This window comes from Arctopsyche grandis, chromosome 10 (assembly GCF_051622035.1).
Source record: "Arctopsyche grandis isolate Sample6627 chromosome 10, ASM5162203v2, whole genome shotgun sequence".
NCBI classification, from domain to species: domain Eukaryota; kingdom Metazoa; phylum Arthropoda; class Insecta; order Trichoptera; family Hydropsychidae; genus Arctopsyche; species Arctopsyche grandis.
The window spans coordinates 16,227,753-16,243,008 of NC_135364.1; the positions used below are offsets into that span (position 1 = coordinate 16,227,753).

The 15,256-nt window shown below is 36.3% G+C and overlaps 1 protein-coding gene across 1 annotated transcript in view; it reads left to right on the forward strand.

Annotated features, from left to right (window-relative positions):
• The window catches only part of LOC143918182 (uncharacterized), a 235,338-nt gene that overhangs the window by 193,050 nt on the left and 27,032 nt on the right, over window positions 1–15,256 (forward strand). The window contains exons 5-11 of the mRNA XM_077439934.1: window positions 10,869–10,980; window positions 11,732–11,792; window positions 11,920–12,144; window positions 12,221–12,421; window positions 12,525–12,654; window positions 12,759–13,520; window positions 13,591–15,197. Coding sequence (XP_077296060.1) covers window positions 11,746–11,792; window positions 11,920–12,144; window positions 12,221–12,421; window positions 12,525–12,654; window positions 12,759–13,520; window positions 13,591–15,197 — 2,972 coding nt within the window. The 5' untranslated portion in view covers window positions 10,869–10,980; window positions 11,732–11,745. The remainder of the gene's footprint in view (window positions 1–10,868; window positions 10,981–11,731; window positions 11,793–11,919; window positions 12,145–12,220; window positions 12,422–12,524; window positions 12,655–12,758; window positions 13,521–13,590; window positions 15,198–15,256) is intronic.

A 15,256-nucleotide genomic window follows, 5' to 3' on the forward strand; every position in this document is an offset into this window, starting at 1 on the left:
CTATTGATGCTATATTTTAAATCGGAAACGTGCCCATTGGTTTATTTTCATGATGAAAATAATCGTTGCATTGTGTAGACCGAAGTCGACCTAAACACGTGTCAATAACTCATAAAAAATGGTGTTTGATAAACACTATACATATGTATTTATCAGTTGGATGTATGTAGTTCTACCAATAAAAGTAATCGACGTCTTATTTATTTCGTCAAATTTCAAGATGAAAACCTCGAAATTTGTGTGACATTTATGGACAAATTTGCAGCATTTTCATACGAATCCGTGAAATAAGAGATGCTGAAAACTCTAAAATTGCGAGAAATGGGTTAAGGTTGCCAATTTGTTGGAACCGTTTCAATGAAAATCGTATAAATTGGCACACCCTGATAGGAAACGATCAACCTGGAGTCACAAACCAAGGTTTGGCCAGCAGCAACTAATGGGATTCGAACCTGTGACCACTAAGTTCGAAACCTTATATGCTAACCACTAGTCCACGCTGCTGTATTTTGAAATAAAATGAACTTCGCTGCTGGCAGCTTAATAATGTCTTGCTTAGAGAAAAAGTTTTTAGTTAACAGTAATTTCATACAAAAATCGTCTCCATGAACGGGCATAGCATGTACTGATATACCATAAATATTCATTGCTGCTATTTCTTTTCAAAAGTGCGAGAATATCAATTTCTTGGCTGTTATTCGTCCTTTATTAATCGAAAAAAAGGTTCACGCCCTAAAAGAGTCCACTTGGCGAACACTGCGCCAGACCAACTATTATAGTATACGTGCATTGTAGTTCCACAACGACTATTACTTACATTGTTCTGCGCATCTATAGACACTTTAAAATGATGCTAATAAAAATAACGTAAGTATAATGAAGACTTTAAGTAATCAACGTCTCCTCTTCTAAATTAAACTAGTAATAATATTATATATCTAGGAGAGACTGAAAATGGTAGCCAGACAGAAATAAAAGAATAAGAATAATAATTTCGAAATGGAATCGAGAGTCTTTGGACGTATTATTGCACGTGTTGGGGCCGAAACTCGTTTGTGCGTTCTTTGTCAAAACGGTCACGTGTCGTAACGTGATACTGTCACGTACCTCGGTACCATTCCCGACAGCACCTGAATCTCCACCGTCCACTATCGCACCACATAAATTCCCCTTGCGAAGCCTTCAGGACTTTTCCGACTTGGTGTGGACTCCAGGCTTTATGCGCCGCATGCCCCGCCACTTGACCTACGATAAAAACATGTCGTTTCGTCTCTTCGCCTACCCACCTACTTGTGTACGGCACGTTTCGTAAATCAACCCCACAATAATCTCGGAAAGCTCCAAGAAAATGCACTAAATAATTGATAAGATCGGGCATTCAGTGATATATATATATGGATATATTCATTCAATTCTATTTTGATTTTAAAACACTTTTATCGTCCATACATTATTATACATTTATATAGATTTAGTGATTTGCGGTTGTTCTTGTGCGATATTCATGAACAACCGTCTCGTTCTCCGACGAAATGGTCTCTTAGACTGTATTCGTTGGGGGGGGGGGGGTGACCTCATGTTGAAGGCTTTAATGGTCGAATTCCTTGGCCTTTAAAGCCGGCTTAGTATATACATTTAGCCAGCAACATAGCTCGGTCGTTAAGTTTCTGCTTAGCGTCGAGAGGCGCCGGGTTCGATCCCGTGAGCTGACCTCGATTGAAAAGAATTTTTCCGAGTCTGTAGTGCTGCTGGTCAGACCTGGATATTTGTGACTCCAGGTCGATCTTTTCCTATCAGAATTTGCCAATTTTCTCTGATTTCATTGTTGAAACGGTTCCCGATTAAAAATTGGCTAAAAATCCTTCCTACCTACTATGTCACCACCATATGAGTATGATTAATGTACAATAAAATGTATGTACAATTCTTAAATGTCTCGTTAATTTGCGAGTTTTCAGTGTCTCGTAATTCAGCGACTTGTATAAGAAAAATGCTGTATTTTTTGTAATTGGCCAGGAGGGCGCATTGGGGTTTACCAAGGGGTTTAAGGCCTTCCTGGTAAAAAATGTAATAAAATAAAATATAATTATAGTAGGTATGTTATACATATGTATGTACATATGTTCACAATACATCTTAAATATATTTTGATAGTTATCATTATCTATTTTATACATTGTTTTTTTCTTGTTATTGGGAAAAAAAACTATTCACAATCATCTTATTTTATTGTTACTATTTACAGTAATACCTGGTTTTGGTCACACGAACGTTACTCGTACGTTACTTGGACGTTCCAACGTTACAAACAACGTCCGACTGACCAAATCAGGGGACTCAGTCTGAGTGTAGTCGTATCGTGTCAACCCGGTATAAATATAATATAGTATTTACACATGATATATAAGCAGTTTTCAAATAATCGTTTTAAAAAATCGTTCCCAACAAAAAGCAACGCAAAATAATCTATTTATCTAAAATTGTATAGGAAAGTTGTAAAATATTGTTATTATCTAATTTTGTCTGAAATATGATATGCATCCGAAAGTTTTGTACAAAATCTGGTAACGAAATTATCCATATGCCATCATCGAAAATTACCGTGTGTTATCGTCAACACAACCCTATCGACTATGGGAGCGTATATCTACCAGTTTTCGCTTTTCACTAATTAAGTGCGAGTGACTATCCGGAGTCACTTTTTCTCAGGCATACATATTTATGTACATATACATACATATATTTAGTTAATAAAAGGTTATCATTAACGACGTGGAAATTTCCGCATACATATGTAGGTATTAACGAGGTTTAATTTATACGCTGGAATTCCAGTGTACGAAGAAAATTCATTGGGTACCCACTGAGGTAGCAATTTCAACTATCGGTACGCCACCGAAGTACTTGTGCACGATTTCGGTATTACACGTTTTGCAAAATGTTCCCAGTTTTACGCAATTTACATCGTTGAACTAGCCAAGAACAAATTTCGTGCACCTACATACATACGTACCTTACCCATGTATTGCGGTAAGGGAGTTTGGGGAGTTACGAGCTTATTGCACGAAAACTATCTTCAACAAACAATAACAACTTTATGTTGAAATCCACGAGCTATGTATGTATGTATGTACATCTAAACGTATCCTGCCTAACGTATTACATATGTATAATCTACGAGTTCCATTGAATGACTGACAATTCAATACGCACAATTTTGTATTCTGCATTGTCCTACACGAGATGTGAATCATTTATCATAAATAAACCCATATAATATACGCATTATACGCCAACCAGAAACATATCTCACTGGTTAGCGTATAATGCTTTCAACTGAGGGGTCATTGGCTCAATCCCTGACCTGTTATTGCTGGCCAGACCTTGGATATATGTATGTGACTCCAGGTCGATCGTTTCCTATCAGAGTTTATCAATTTATCTAATTTCATTATTGAAACGGTTCCATCAAAATTGGCAACCTACCCCGTTTCTCGCAAATTTGTGTTTGATTGAAATGCTAGATTTCGATTTTGTTGATTATTATAAATATGCTACCTACCTGTGTATGTATGTACATACTCTGCAAAAACATATGTATTTCTCGCAAAAATTTGCTCTATCTCGAATTTGTCCATGGATGTCTATGGTATTGTATAAATATAATTGTATTTGGAATTGTTAGTATGTACTTATGTGAAAATTATAAGATATATTGTGAAAAAGATAAAAGTTATAGGTTTTTAAATAATTAAAATCTGAGAAGACGAGTGGATGGTGGAAAGTCAAATATTTAAGCCTACTAGCTATTAAACGTCACCGTCTTCTAAAATTACGCAAATTTAGACGTGTTTATTACGATTATCTTTCCCCATCGAACTATCAGAATCGAATTAAATTTTCATCGTTGACCAAACCGTGCAAAATGGCTAAGTTTCAAAGCGATCGGAAGACTGTAGGAATAGATCAGACTGAATCGTTAGCCAAGTGAAACATATAAAAGCCTTGTAATAAAAATGGGTTTACCTGTAACAAAATAAAAATAAAATAATGATTTGCATAAAGGTTAGATCAGATTGCTTTAAGTTTGGTGAGACAATTCAGTTTTCATATTATTAGGTGATTCAGAACTAATCTTAATTTGTTTTCGTGGGTGTTCTTTCGTCTTGCATCCTACTCACACACACGCAATTAAGCTTCACAACTAGCATAGTAGCATTACCTAATAGCGTGCGTTCAAACAGGATGCATTGCTATCAAATGTTACATACATATTTAAATGGTAATTTAACCCTCTAAATGAGTTTTCTCGATGTCGGTATCCATGTCTTTTCGATTTTAGACCTGAACTAGGGATGTGAAAAAGTTTGGCAAAATCGTTAGTCTAGTTTTAGTCGAGTAAAAATTCTGTGCCGGTTCTGATACTATTAATCATAAATTATTCACTGTGCGGCGATATATAAGAAAAGAACCAAGTCGGCAATGTCGTGAGCGATAAAATTTTAACGCAAATTGCTTCCTTGAAAGTGTACACGAAAATTGGCAGGTTCGTGAACATTTTTACGTCTTGTTCACGCATAGACCGTCGTAAACCCCTGTCGCAAATGAAAATGTCAGCCGTTAAAAGACAATAAAGCAGTGGAGCTTCGAACTTGCTCCCCCCCACCTTCACAGCCCCATTTTCGTGAGATTCAACGGTGGCTTGCGACATCGGCTAATATGAAGACCTGGCGAGACTGACCACGACCCTTGTGAAAATAACCCCTGGCATATCTGCAAGGCTATCTCATAATTTCATCGTCGTTAAGCGCTGTCGCAGCGTCTGCACTGGAGATTTAGCCCGTAGTCGCCCGTGACCCTTTCGTCGATGATAACTAAAAACCAACAGGGTTTCCAACTATTATACGATGATAACAAATTATTTTACGCGTATTTTGTCCCGTGTCCATATTTATAATCAGAAGGCTTTATTTTCGATCATACCTGTATCGATACTTGCTTTTTAACACCAGAAATGACTTCATTCGAAGATATGCGACAAAATTTTCAAAAAATCACTTTTAGCGCAAACACACAGTGGTGCTCGTGGCACGTGGTTTTTTTTTTTTTTTACTTTTATACGTGTGCCTTACACATATTCACATATTACCACAGCACATCCCGCCGCAAAATGACCCCTGTGGTGTTTTCACCGTTACCTATCACTGTCAAACAAATCTATGTCAATACAATGATATATAATCGAAAACACTTCAGGTGTTAATTTTTAGCCTCGGTGCCATAGCATAGATCAGGCGTGCTAGCTCTTTTTTTACATGTGCAAAACTATCTTGAAAATAACGCGTGTCGCGTACTTCTCTGTATCTGCGCCTTAAAGGTCTGGCCGAACTAGACGACACTGCCCTTGGTACATCAGAGTTGGTACATCAAGGTACAAAACTTTAACGCGTATTATCGCGCCATTCGTAGTGCATTCTATCTCATACAAACAATATTTGACCTCGCTGCGTCGCTGCAGTGCAGTGCTGCCTAGTGCGGTCAGACCTTAAGGGCCATCTAAATAGTTTACACATTACTAAGCAACAACATATTCTCACCAAATCAACATATTTTAATTTAAAAAATTACTGCGTCAATTTTTTTTCTATTCAAACGAAACAAAATCCTTTGGCAATTCTAATTTTTGCCTTTTGTCTTTACAGCTAAAGTAAAAAATAATATATGGTTCCAAATATTACTATGACTAAGTGACGTTATACCAATTCTCCTTGTATCCTGCTCTCGTACATTAAGGCTGTACGACAAAAACAGATTTCCCCGACACGCCAGCAGCATTGATAAGTGGTTGTCTTGTAATGCTTTCAACTGAGTGGTCACGGGTTCAATCCCTGGCCCGATGTCGGATATGCTGGCCAGGCCTTGAATATGTGACTCCAGGTCGATCGTTTCCTATCAAAATTTGTCAATTTATCTGATTTCTTTGAGACGTTTCCAACCAATTGGCAACCTTGTCGTATTTCTCGCGAAATTAGAGTTTTCAGCATCTCGAATATGCTGATCTATAAAATTTTTGTCAAAATTTATCCATAGATGCCTCTATGATTCTTTGTAATATTGTTCTATAAATTGTTTTTCCATATTTATAATTGGCCAAGAAAGCGCATTTACCTGTTAGGCTTTCCTGGTATGTATGTATATACATATGTATAAAAATAAAAATACAGTCATACGTATGTACATACATACATATTCATACATATTCGTACATACGTAGATATTCCGTATTCGAGATTTTCATAGCAACGATTGTCGTGTGTGAGATCACCATGTGCGAAGTTGTCACTTAATCATTTCAATCAGCTGTAAGATTCTATTTTATTACCAAATAATTTCCTTTATTAATTCCATGTTTTTTCTTTCAATAAAAGAATGCCCTTTCCGAAACACTTCACGTTTGGAATTTTTGTAATAAAGCATCGAGCAGGTTGCCAAAAATTGAATGCGGTCCCAATTGCCAAAATAAAGGCCTCTCATCGTTCCTAATATTAAAACCAGTGTTCTTCTCCGGCAGTTGAAGGAGTTTACAACCTTAGATGCAAAGCAATCGCGAGTCAAAATTCGTAATTGAAAATTGATAGAAGCGCTTCAAGTTTAATTTGATCATAGAGTTTTTCCCGTTTGCCGCCAATCAATTCACAATTAAAAGTGAAATGAGCATGCTTCAAATACAAACTTACCGGAATTCGACCGACCTCTTCGAATGTGCCCAACTCCCATACCTGAAACCTGTAATTAAAAAAGTTTCCTCTTCTGAAGTTGTGGCCTGATTCGATTACAATGCCCGCGGAAATAATTCTCAAACAAATCACTTCAGAATTCCAGAATTTTCCAATCGAAGCTAGATACACACAGATTCCATATCCCAAAAAAAATTGTATGTAACTTACATATTTCTGAGAATCATAGTAAGGTACACTTCATGATTATACAGTGCAACAAATTGCTCAAAAAACTTTCACACAAGTTTTGTAAGCTATTATTACGTTTTTACCATATTGCAAGATATGTATGTACATACATACCGTACACAACTTTCGCTAGTTTTATTATCACAAATGACACGTAAAGAAAATCTGTAATCAGGTCAGACCGTGGCTTTTGTCCCACTCTTTGTATATAATATTCTGATGATGGATTTATGAGGAAACGCACAAACTTTCTCTTTGATTACCCTTTTCGCCCTATTGCGACATCTTAAGACTGCAGTGGTACGCTTGACCCCCGAGTCCGAATATACGCTCGCTCCTTATTGTTAGCGGAAAAAGTTCATCTCGTAGGCTGTACATTAAGATAATAGCCGGGACTCGGAGTTTTGTGTAACTCCAGTGTTGTAGCCTTGGAAAATATTTTCATTTCTGGCAAAATACCAGCGGCTTAAGGAGTCGGTGTCGTTGAACCCACACGTCTGCAGTCGCCATCCCCGTCCCCATCCCCAAGAACCCAAACCATGTTTTCCTCCCCATTGAGCCACCACTTTCCTATGCTACGTACCCACCCTCTCACATACCCATACTATATAAATCAACGCGCCACTTTCTACACTTTCTCGTTTGATTTTAAACTTTTATTATCTTTGCGTTGCGTTGGTCCGTACGTCGCCTTCCCGTCCTCCCACTGTCAACGTTCAATTTTACTTTTGCGCGAAATTTTTCCGCAATATATTCCCGCCTTTTGACAATTGCATTACTTTTTCCATTAGCAATTTACGTCCATTTTGGCGTACATATAGCGTATTGCGTTCGCGGTAAATTCAAATTTTAAATTTTATTTCCACATTATAATCTCCTTCTTGAAATTCCATATCAACCACGTTAATTCGAAAGGTGGTTGCGTTAATGCTAACCCCCAGAGGTTCCCGAGTTTGAACCCTGAGTTGACTGCGATTGAAAAGAATTTATTCCGCGTATTTTTGCTGTACTGTTGGTCTATTTGTGACTCCAAGTCGATTTTTTCCCATCAGAGTTCGCCAATTTATCTGGCTTCATTGTTGAAAGGGTTCCTCATCAAAAGTTGGTAAAAACCATCCTACCTATTTTTTTCACCACTATTTGAATATGATTTCAAATTTATAATCGATAAATTTATATATGTACAAGTTTATTATCATAGCTGTCGCTAATACCCTTAATGGCATCAAGTATTTATTTAGTTAAAAGATGGTCATAATATTATATTATGACAACTATCGAATAGCATGACAACGATTCGCTGGTTGTTTATGAACACTTTGAAAAAAAAATTTAACATTTATACTCCTCTGCGCTTCTAATATACAAATATGTATATTTGTATATAATCAAAATTAATTTTTCAATTACGTATAACCAGCAGCATATATTAGCTTTCAATTGTGTGGTCACGGACTCTATCTTTGGTGGGTGCTGCTGGCCGGATATTGGATATGTGACTCCAAGATCGATCGTTTCCTATCAGAGTTTGCCAATGTATCTGATCTAATTGGAACGGTTCCAACAAATTGCCATCCCTATCCTAGTTCTCTTACAAAAAAAATCGAGTTATTCAGCATCTCGATTTTCGCTGATTTGTATAAATGCTACAAAATTGTCCATAGATGTCTCTATGGATGTAAATCGTTGTTTGTATTTGCCTCGCATAATACTTACAATACTTCTTTATAATGTTTGGCCATAGATGTCGTGTTTAATGTTAATGTACAATTAATAATTATTTATATGTATATATAATGAATAATTCCTGATCTGTTAAAACGAGTGTGCATGATTAATTTAATAAATTATTTATGTATATTTGTATTCCTCGAAATGGACTATGAAAAAGTCGAATTTTCTTCTATAATGTGTCCTCACTCTATTAAACCACTAAGAGTGTCGATTTCTTATTATTAAAAATTTTAATGTAAATATTTACAAATGCTTTAAATTTTAAATAAACACCTTTTTTACCCAAAATAAATATGTACATGTTGAATCCGTCATTATATTCAAAATAAATTAATAAAACACTGTCATGACCGAAAATACGGCGTATAGCAGTATACTTTCCATACAGTAGATCTGTAGGTATGATAGGTACGATAGGGCTATGCACGCTATATGCAAATTATATTGATCGCATTGTGCACTTCACACCGAATTCGGTGTCTGGAAAACTTGCATATACATGTACACACAGAACATTGCTGGATGCAGTTTGACACTGAACTTGGACCAGCTGTATCCGACCGTATATCTATACATAATATGTACTACGTCTGTGCCAAAACTTTTCAGACATTTTGACATATGTATACAATTTTCATATAGTGGACTATACAATACGTAAACACTTCCATACCATATGTATATTATACATTATTGCCTAATACCTACCCTCTAACAATCATATTTATAGATACAAAGGTACATATTCCTTATGAAACTATATGTATAATTATGTATTGTATTATTATATGAAACTGACGTAAATTTTAATTAAAATTTATGTTGTGTTATAATAACTATGATATATTGGATAGTTTATCGGCTCCGGTAGGTCGCTTACATTACATGTACAAGTGTTCTTGAATAAATAATTATCCAAACTAAGTTAACAAGTTTAATTGTGACCTGAGGGCATTTTCGTCATCGATCCTCAACTTTTCCTGTAAACTTCTCCTCCCCCACTCTGCTTAATTATTTTGGCTAAACCCTAACAAGTAATCCGAAGTTGGTAATAATTTCGTCTATACAATAGCTTTGTGTGAATGTTTCTATACAAAATTTCTCTTGAATAAATATTTCCATGTATTGTATTATACATACGCACTATGAAAATTAATAAAAAAAAAAACTATACACGAACAGATGAGGGATAGACCTTAGTAATTAGCCAGGCTAAAATTAAAATATAGCATTAGGTAGTGGAAAGTTTTTGTGCCCAAAATGGTGCGTATGGTTTTTCATTATTAACTGATAGATAACTGTAAAAATATTCAAATAAAACAAACTCAAACCACGAGTTGCCTTTGACATTTGTGCTTGGTTCTTAGTATCGCATGATATTCAACCGCCACAGTGGCGCTGTAATCATCATATGGCATTAATAAACTAATAACCTTCGTAATAAGTAGAATAGAAGATGATCAGACAAAGCCGCGTACGACAATTCCGCGCCGACAAACCCGTGCTGACGACGCCGTGTAAAATAGAACTACATAATTAAATAATAAAAAGTTCGATCGAGGTTTCATGAATATTATATTGTACTAATATATTTTGCAATTTATTTTAATCGTATTAAATCCCGAATTTTTTCATAAAACACTATTTAATTTATCTAATTATTTTATAAAAAGTATAAAGCCCAATTGGGCCCTTGCAAGATCTGGTTGCGCCCACGTGACTGCAATGTTTAATAGTTATGAATATGGTTTATTTTTTTCAGATATGAAATATCATATGACTATTGTGAATTTACTTTTGTCCTGCGCCGTTATGTCGGCGCGGCATAGTCGTGCACGGTTTTGTCGGTAACCAATGTTGTGCGCGGCTTTGTCCGGGTGCCGTAATAGAGCCACATTAAACAATATTTGTTTGAACAATCAGTAGGATTGTTGAGACTAATTAACCAATTACTGTCAATATCAATCTCGCTGTGACTAGTGGCGTAACTACTATGACGCGGTGGTATGTGGTGCATGCGAGCCCTTGAGGTTGGGAAAAATATTTTAATCAATCACTTTGAAGTCCAAAGATACCATGATTTTTTTTCAAGGTCCCGTACCTATAAGCCACTACTCAATACTATCTTCAAGCTTTATAAAACATATTCCCTTTGTTATGTTACAGGTGGTTGACCGTCTGGTCTGCGACTTTTCCATCTCGGCGGATGCCCGCCGCCCCCATGTATTGAGATGAGTCGCCATTGGGGCGGCCACTACCACCAGCTGCTCACTTACAGGTAATTCTGTCATTATTGAATTTTTATGTCCTCCTTTCAACACTTTCAATTTTCAATCAAAGACCTCTGTGAGCTTGTATCCAAGTCACTCTCCTATCTACATATGTACATATATACAAATGCATATATACTCAAGAGACGTCATCAATTTCACTTTATCCTTTCAATGGGATATAAATGATTCGAGTGTAATTATAACAGTGCTGCCTTTTCATTTTCTTTTTCGCCATATTCCCGCGATTATTAGAATATTTTCTTTCTCGAGGGGAAAAAATTAATCATCGTCCTAATTGCCACCCTAATCCGCCAACACTTGTGAGAAAACAAATGCCTATTAATTATGGCACAAAATATAAGGCCAATGTTATTGCTTTATTTGATTCATGATGACATTTTTATTGCAACACACTGGCCTCTTTCCCCCTAGCAACTTCTAAATCGTTTTTTTTTACCTCAATTTCTGAGATTATTTCATTAATTGGAAGACGCTCTATAACAAATCACAATTCTTAGTATTCCAATATTGATAAAAATATATCTTTTATCACAATAATAACATATATAATTAATCCAGAAATTAGATTTAAAAAATATATATATGTGATCATTGGTTTGTTTTAATTATTATTATTTAAATTGTATTGCCAAACCATTTTATTTACAAGTAATTTTGAGTTAATTTCATAATGTAAACTAGTATAGGTTATGTGACTTCTTCCCGGAATGAAACTTTTTTTAAATCATATTTCAGGTGGAAAGAGTGACATGGCAAGTGCTGGGATGCTGCACAGGGGAAGGAATACAGGACCAGAGTAAGATTTATTAAAGTTCAAAATAATCAATCAACATAATCAAAATAATGTATATGTAAATACATATATAATATAAAATATTTAAATAATCATTTTTTATTCATATCTTCTCGTTCACATGTTTCAGGAGTGGAGACGAGGTGCAGAGGTCTTTGGAATTGCTCGATAGTGTGCTGAGTGAGTTTGAAGAAAGTGATAGAGTGAGTGTTGGAGGTGGAGTCGTAGTTGAGGTACCAAGCGGAGGAGCAATAGGAGGTGTAACCACGGCGTCTGTTACGCCAGACGACGACAGCCCTTCATTGGGCGGACATCAATCTGAAGACGATGGATACATGAGCATGAACGGCAGACGGTACAATACTACAATCATTTTCAACTTTCTTATCATATAGATTAAATTAAATGCCTACATTTCATTTTTATTTCAGGACTAAATTCGCTTTAAGTTTCCGTCCAACTGAAGAAAAAGGAGAACCAATAATAACATCAGAATGTCATACCAACAATATATCACCATCAAATATTTCCGTATCTAAAACGATATCTTTAGAATCTGAAGCCAATGAAGATTCTCTTTCTCCACCTCCACCATCAGAAGCTGAACGGATCATTAGCACTTTATTACCCAAGTTTGCAAATTTTACATAGCATTAATACAAAACATATATGTACATATTTTTTGTTATAATATATATATATATATACTAATTTTGATTGTTTTGAATTTTTCAGAGTGTCTCCTTCGAATACATCAAAAAATATTATTTCTAAAGAATCTGATAAATCTTCACCCATAAATCCGGATGAAGGTGGTTTAAAGAGTATTGACAATGCGACTCATTCTTCTACTCAAACTACTTTGGTGAGTTAAAAATGTCTCTTTAATGGTTCCATATGCTAAAACTAATATGCAGTATTTTATAAAACTAGTATGTATTTTGTATTCAATTTAATTAACTATTTTAGCCCAAAACGCGTCATCAAAGACCTTACGGGTGGGAAAAAGAAGGTGATGTCGTTGGCAATCCAACTAGTCATGTACAGTGTAAATTTTCTTCCCTTCAACATGGTTCACATCAACCCCCAAATGCATCATCATCATCTTGGTTACCTATACGTTATAAAAAAGAAGATGGCTCTCCAAAAAATGGTTCTCCAAAAAAGATCAACGCAATATCCGCCACAAAATCTCCCACTATTGAACTTCCCAAAAAATCTTTTCCACTGACTAGCAGTTTCAGTTACGATAATGATTTTGTTTTGGGAAATATGCCTTATAATGAACATCCCGTCACCATTTATCCAGGAGCAAATGTGCCGTATACTAAACAGTTAAATTCTCCAACTTACAATTTACCAAAGAACTCTCCTCTATCAACATCTTTCGCTGGACGATCAGCTGCTCCTGGGGATTCTAAAGTACCATCAAAGAAAGAAAATAAATCTGATGGTGAAACACTATCTCCTGCCAATAAAGTACCCCCTCGTACGTTGGCAGGATCGATTGAAAGGCACCGAGAGGTTTGTAGGCGACTTACTGAGAACACATCTCCCAATAAAAGAGCATCCACTGATACAGGCGATGATGAAGATCATTTTTCCGACGATTCTTTGGAAGAATCATTACCGCCACCTCCACCAGCTCTCACCCCTTCGAAGCGTGGTTCTATTGCTTGGGAAGTATCGCTAGATGGAGATGATTCTCTCCTGACACCAGGAAGCACAAAGGTTCGTTTTAAATATATTTCAATTTTAAAGCATTTGAAGTAGATGTTCATTACAGATTATTTAATTTTAGGTTGTTGGAAGAAGAAGAAGAAAATCTGGGGACCAATCTAACTCAAGTACTAGTTCTATTCCTCAAAGAGTGGAAGAATGGATTTCAGAATCTCAAGGAGATTATTGGCCGCCACCACCCATGCAATGTTCCACCGAAGATGAAATAGCAAGCCCATATTCTGATACTAATTCAGATCATTTGCCTATTCCAGAAGATATAACAGAAATAAACGCCACTGGAACATACATAATCCGCCGTGGAAAAAAGGATCGAAAGAATTTACCACATTTCGATAAAAAATCGCACAAATCAAACACAAAAAGTGGTCATCATATCGAAAACGAATTATCTCACAAAGTTTTAGATGGAGATCAATCAATGGATGGGTCTAGTTTGTCCATAAGTGGAATTTCTACGTCGGGCTCTCATAATTCTGTTTCATCATTGAATTCCCGTTTAAGTTCTGATCTTAGCATCCCCCATTCGCGTTACAGTATTGATTTCAATTCAAGATTTAGCAGGGAATTGACCACTCCGAATTCACGTTTTAGTGTAGATCTGTGCTTACCCCAAACAAATAGTCTCAAAAAAGAACTGACGTCTCCTAAATCACGCCTAAGCTTAGATCTAAACAATGGACAAGATAAATATCTTGCTAAGGACTTTTTTAATGGAAGTCCTAGAAACAAAAAACTAGATAACAAAAAGCTTGAAATAAATATACCAAATGTAAATAAAAGTTCACCTGTACCGAATAAATTATCGCCGCAGAATCGCTTTATGGATTTCAAGAAATATTCTTGCACATTTGATAACATTCAGTCGCTGATGAAGGAAGGCGTGGAATCCTCAATTTGCGGACCACAATTTGATGAAACTTCAAGTGATTTAGAAATTGTAACACCTTCAGTCGTTCGAGTAGTATCGTTGCCATCCCTAAATACTGACTCCGAAACGCCTGCCGCCAGACAAATTCTAACCACGACCATGGAAGAAGAGGAGGAATTTGAAAGTCCCAGCCAATCTAGTGAAGACAATTCTCCATTGAAAAAGATTGAAAACAATATAAGCGCATTATTGAATCAAGGCCGAGATCAACAGTACAATCAGTATTTACCAAAAGATTGGGACATACACAAAGATGAATATTGCAACACTCATCCATCAGATGCGAACGTTCCTCCAATCAATAATATGTCTTTCAATTCTGGCGAAAGGCACAAAAGAAACGAAATACAAAAGTCGTCCAGCCACAATGAAATCCCAAACAAGAGATTGCTAGACTACCACCGTGAAAAGCCAAAGAGAAACGGCATCCACAAATCATTGAGCTCCAAAGACATGCCCGTATCTCTCAATCGTCAAATGTCGTCATCGGATTCTACCGGATCCAGCGGTGGAGACTTCCCAATTCACGTACAAATTGTAGAGCACGCGTTTAAACCACACTTGCACGATTTCGGACCGTTGCCCAATTCACCGGGATCACCTCAATTTCCACCTTTGCCTCCATCGCCAGTACAAGAAGACGACGAATACTCGGAAATATTACAACCTTTAGAGAAAATGCATGTGGCGAAATCCAAAGATGTACTACCGGCGCCGAACCCTGATGTGTACCTCAGGTATTGTTTTCCCTTTATGTATTACTTTATGTCACTTATTTTCTTGTGCATATATATTG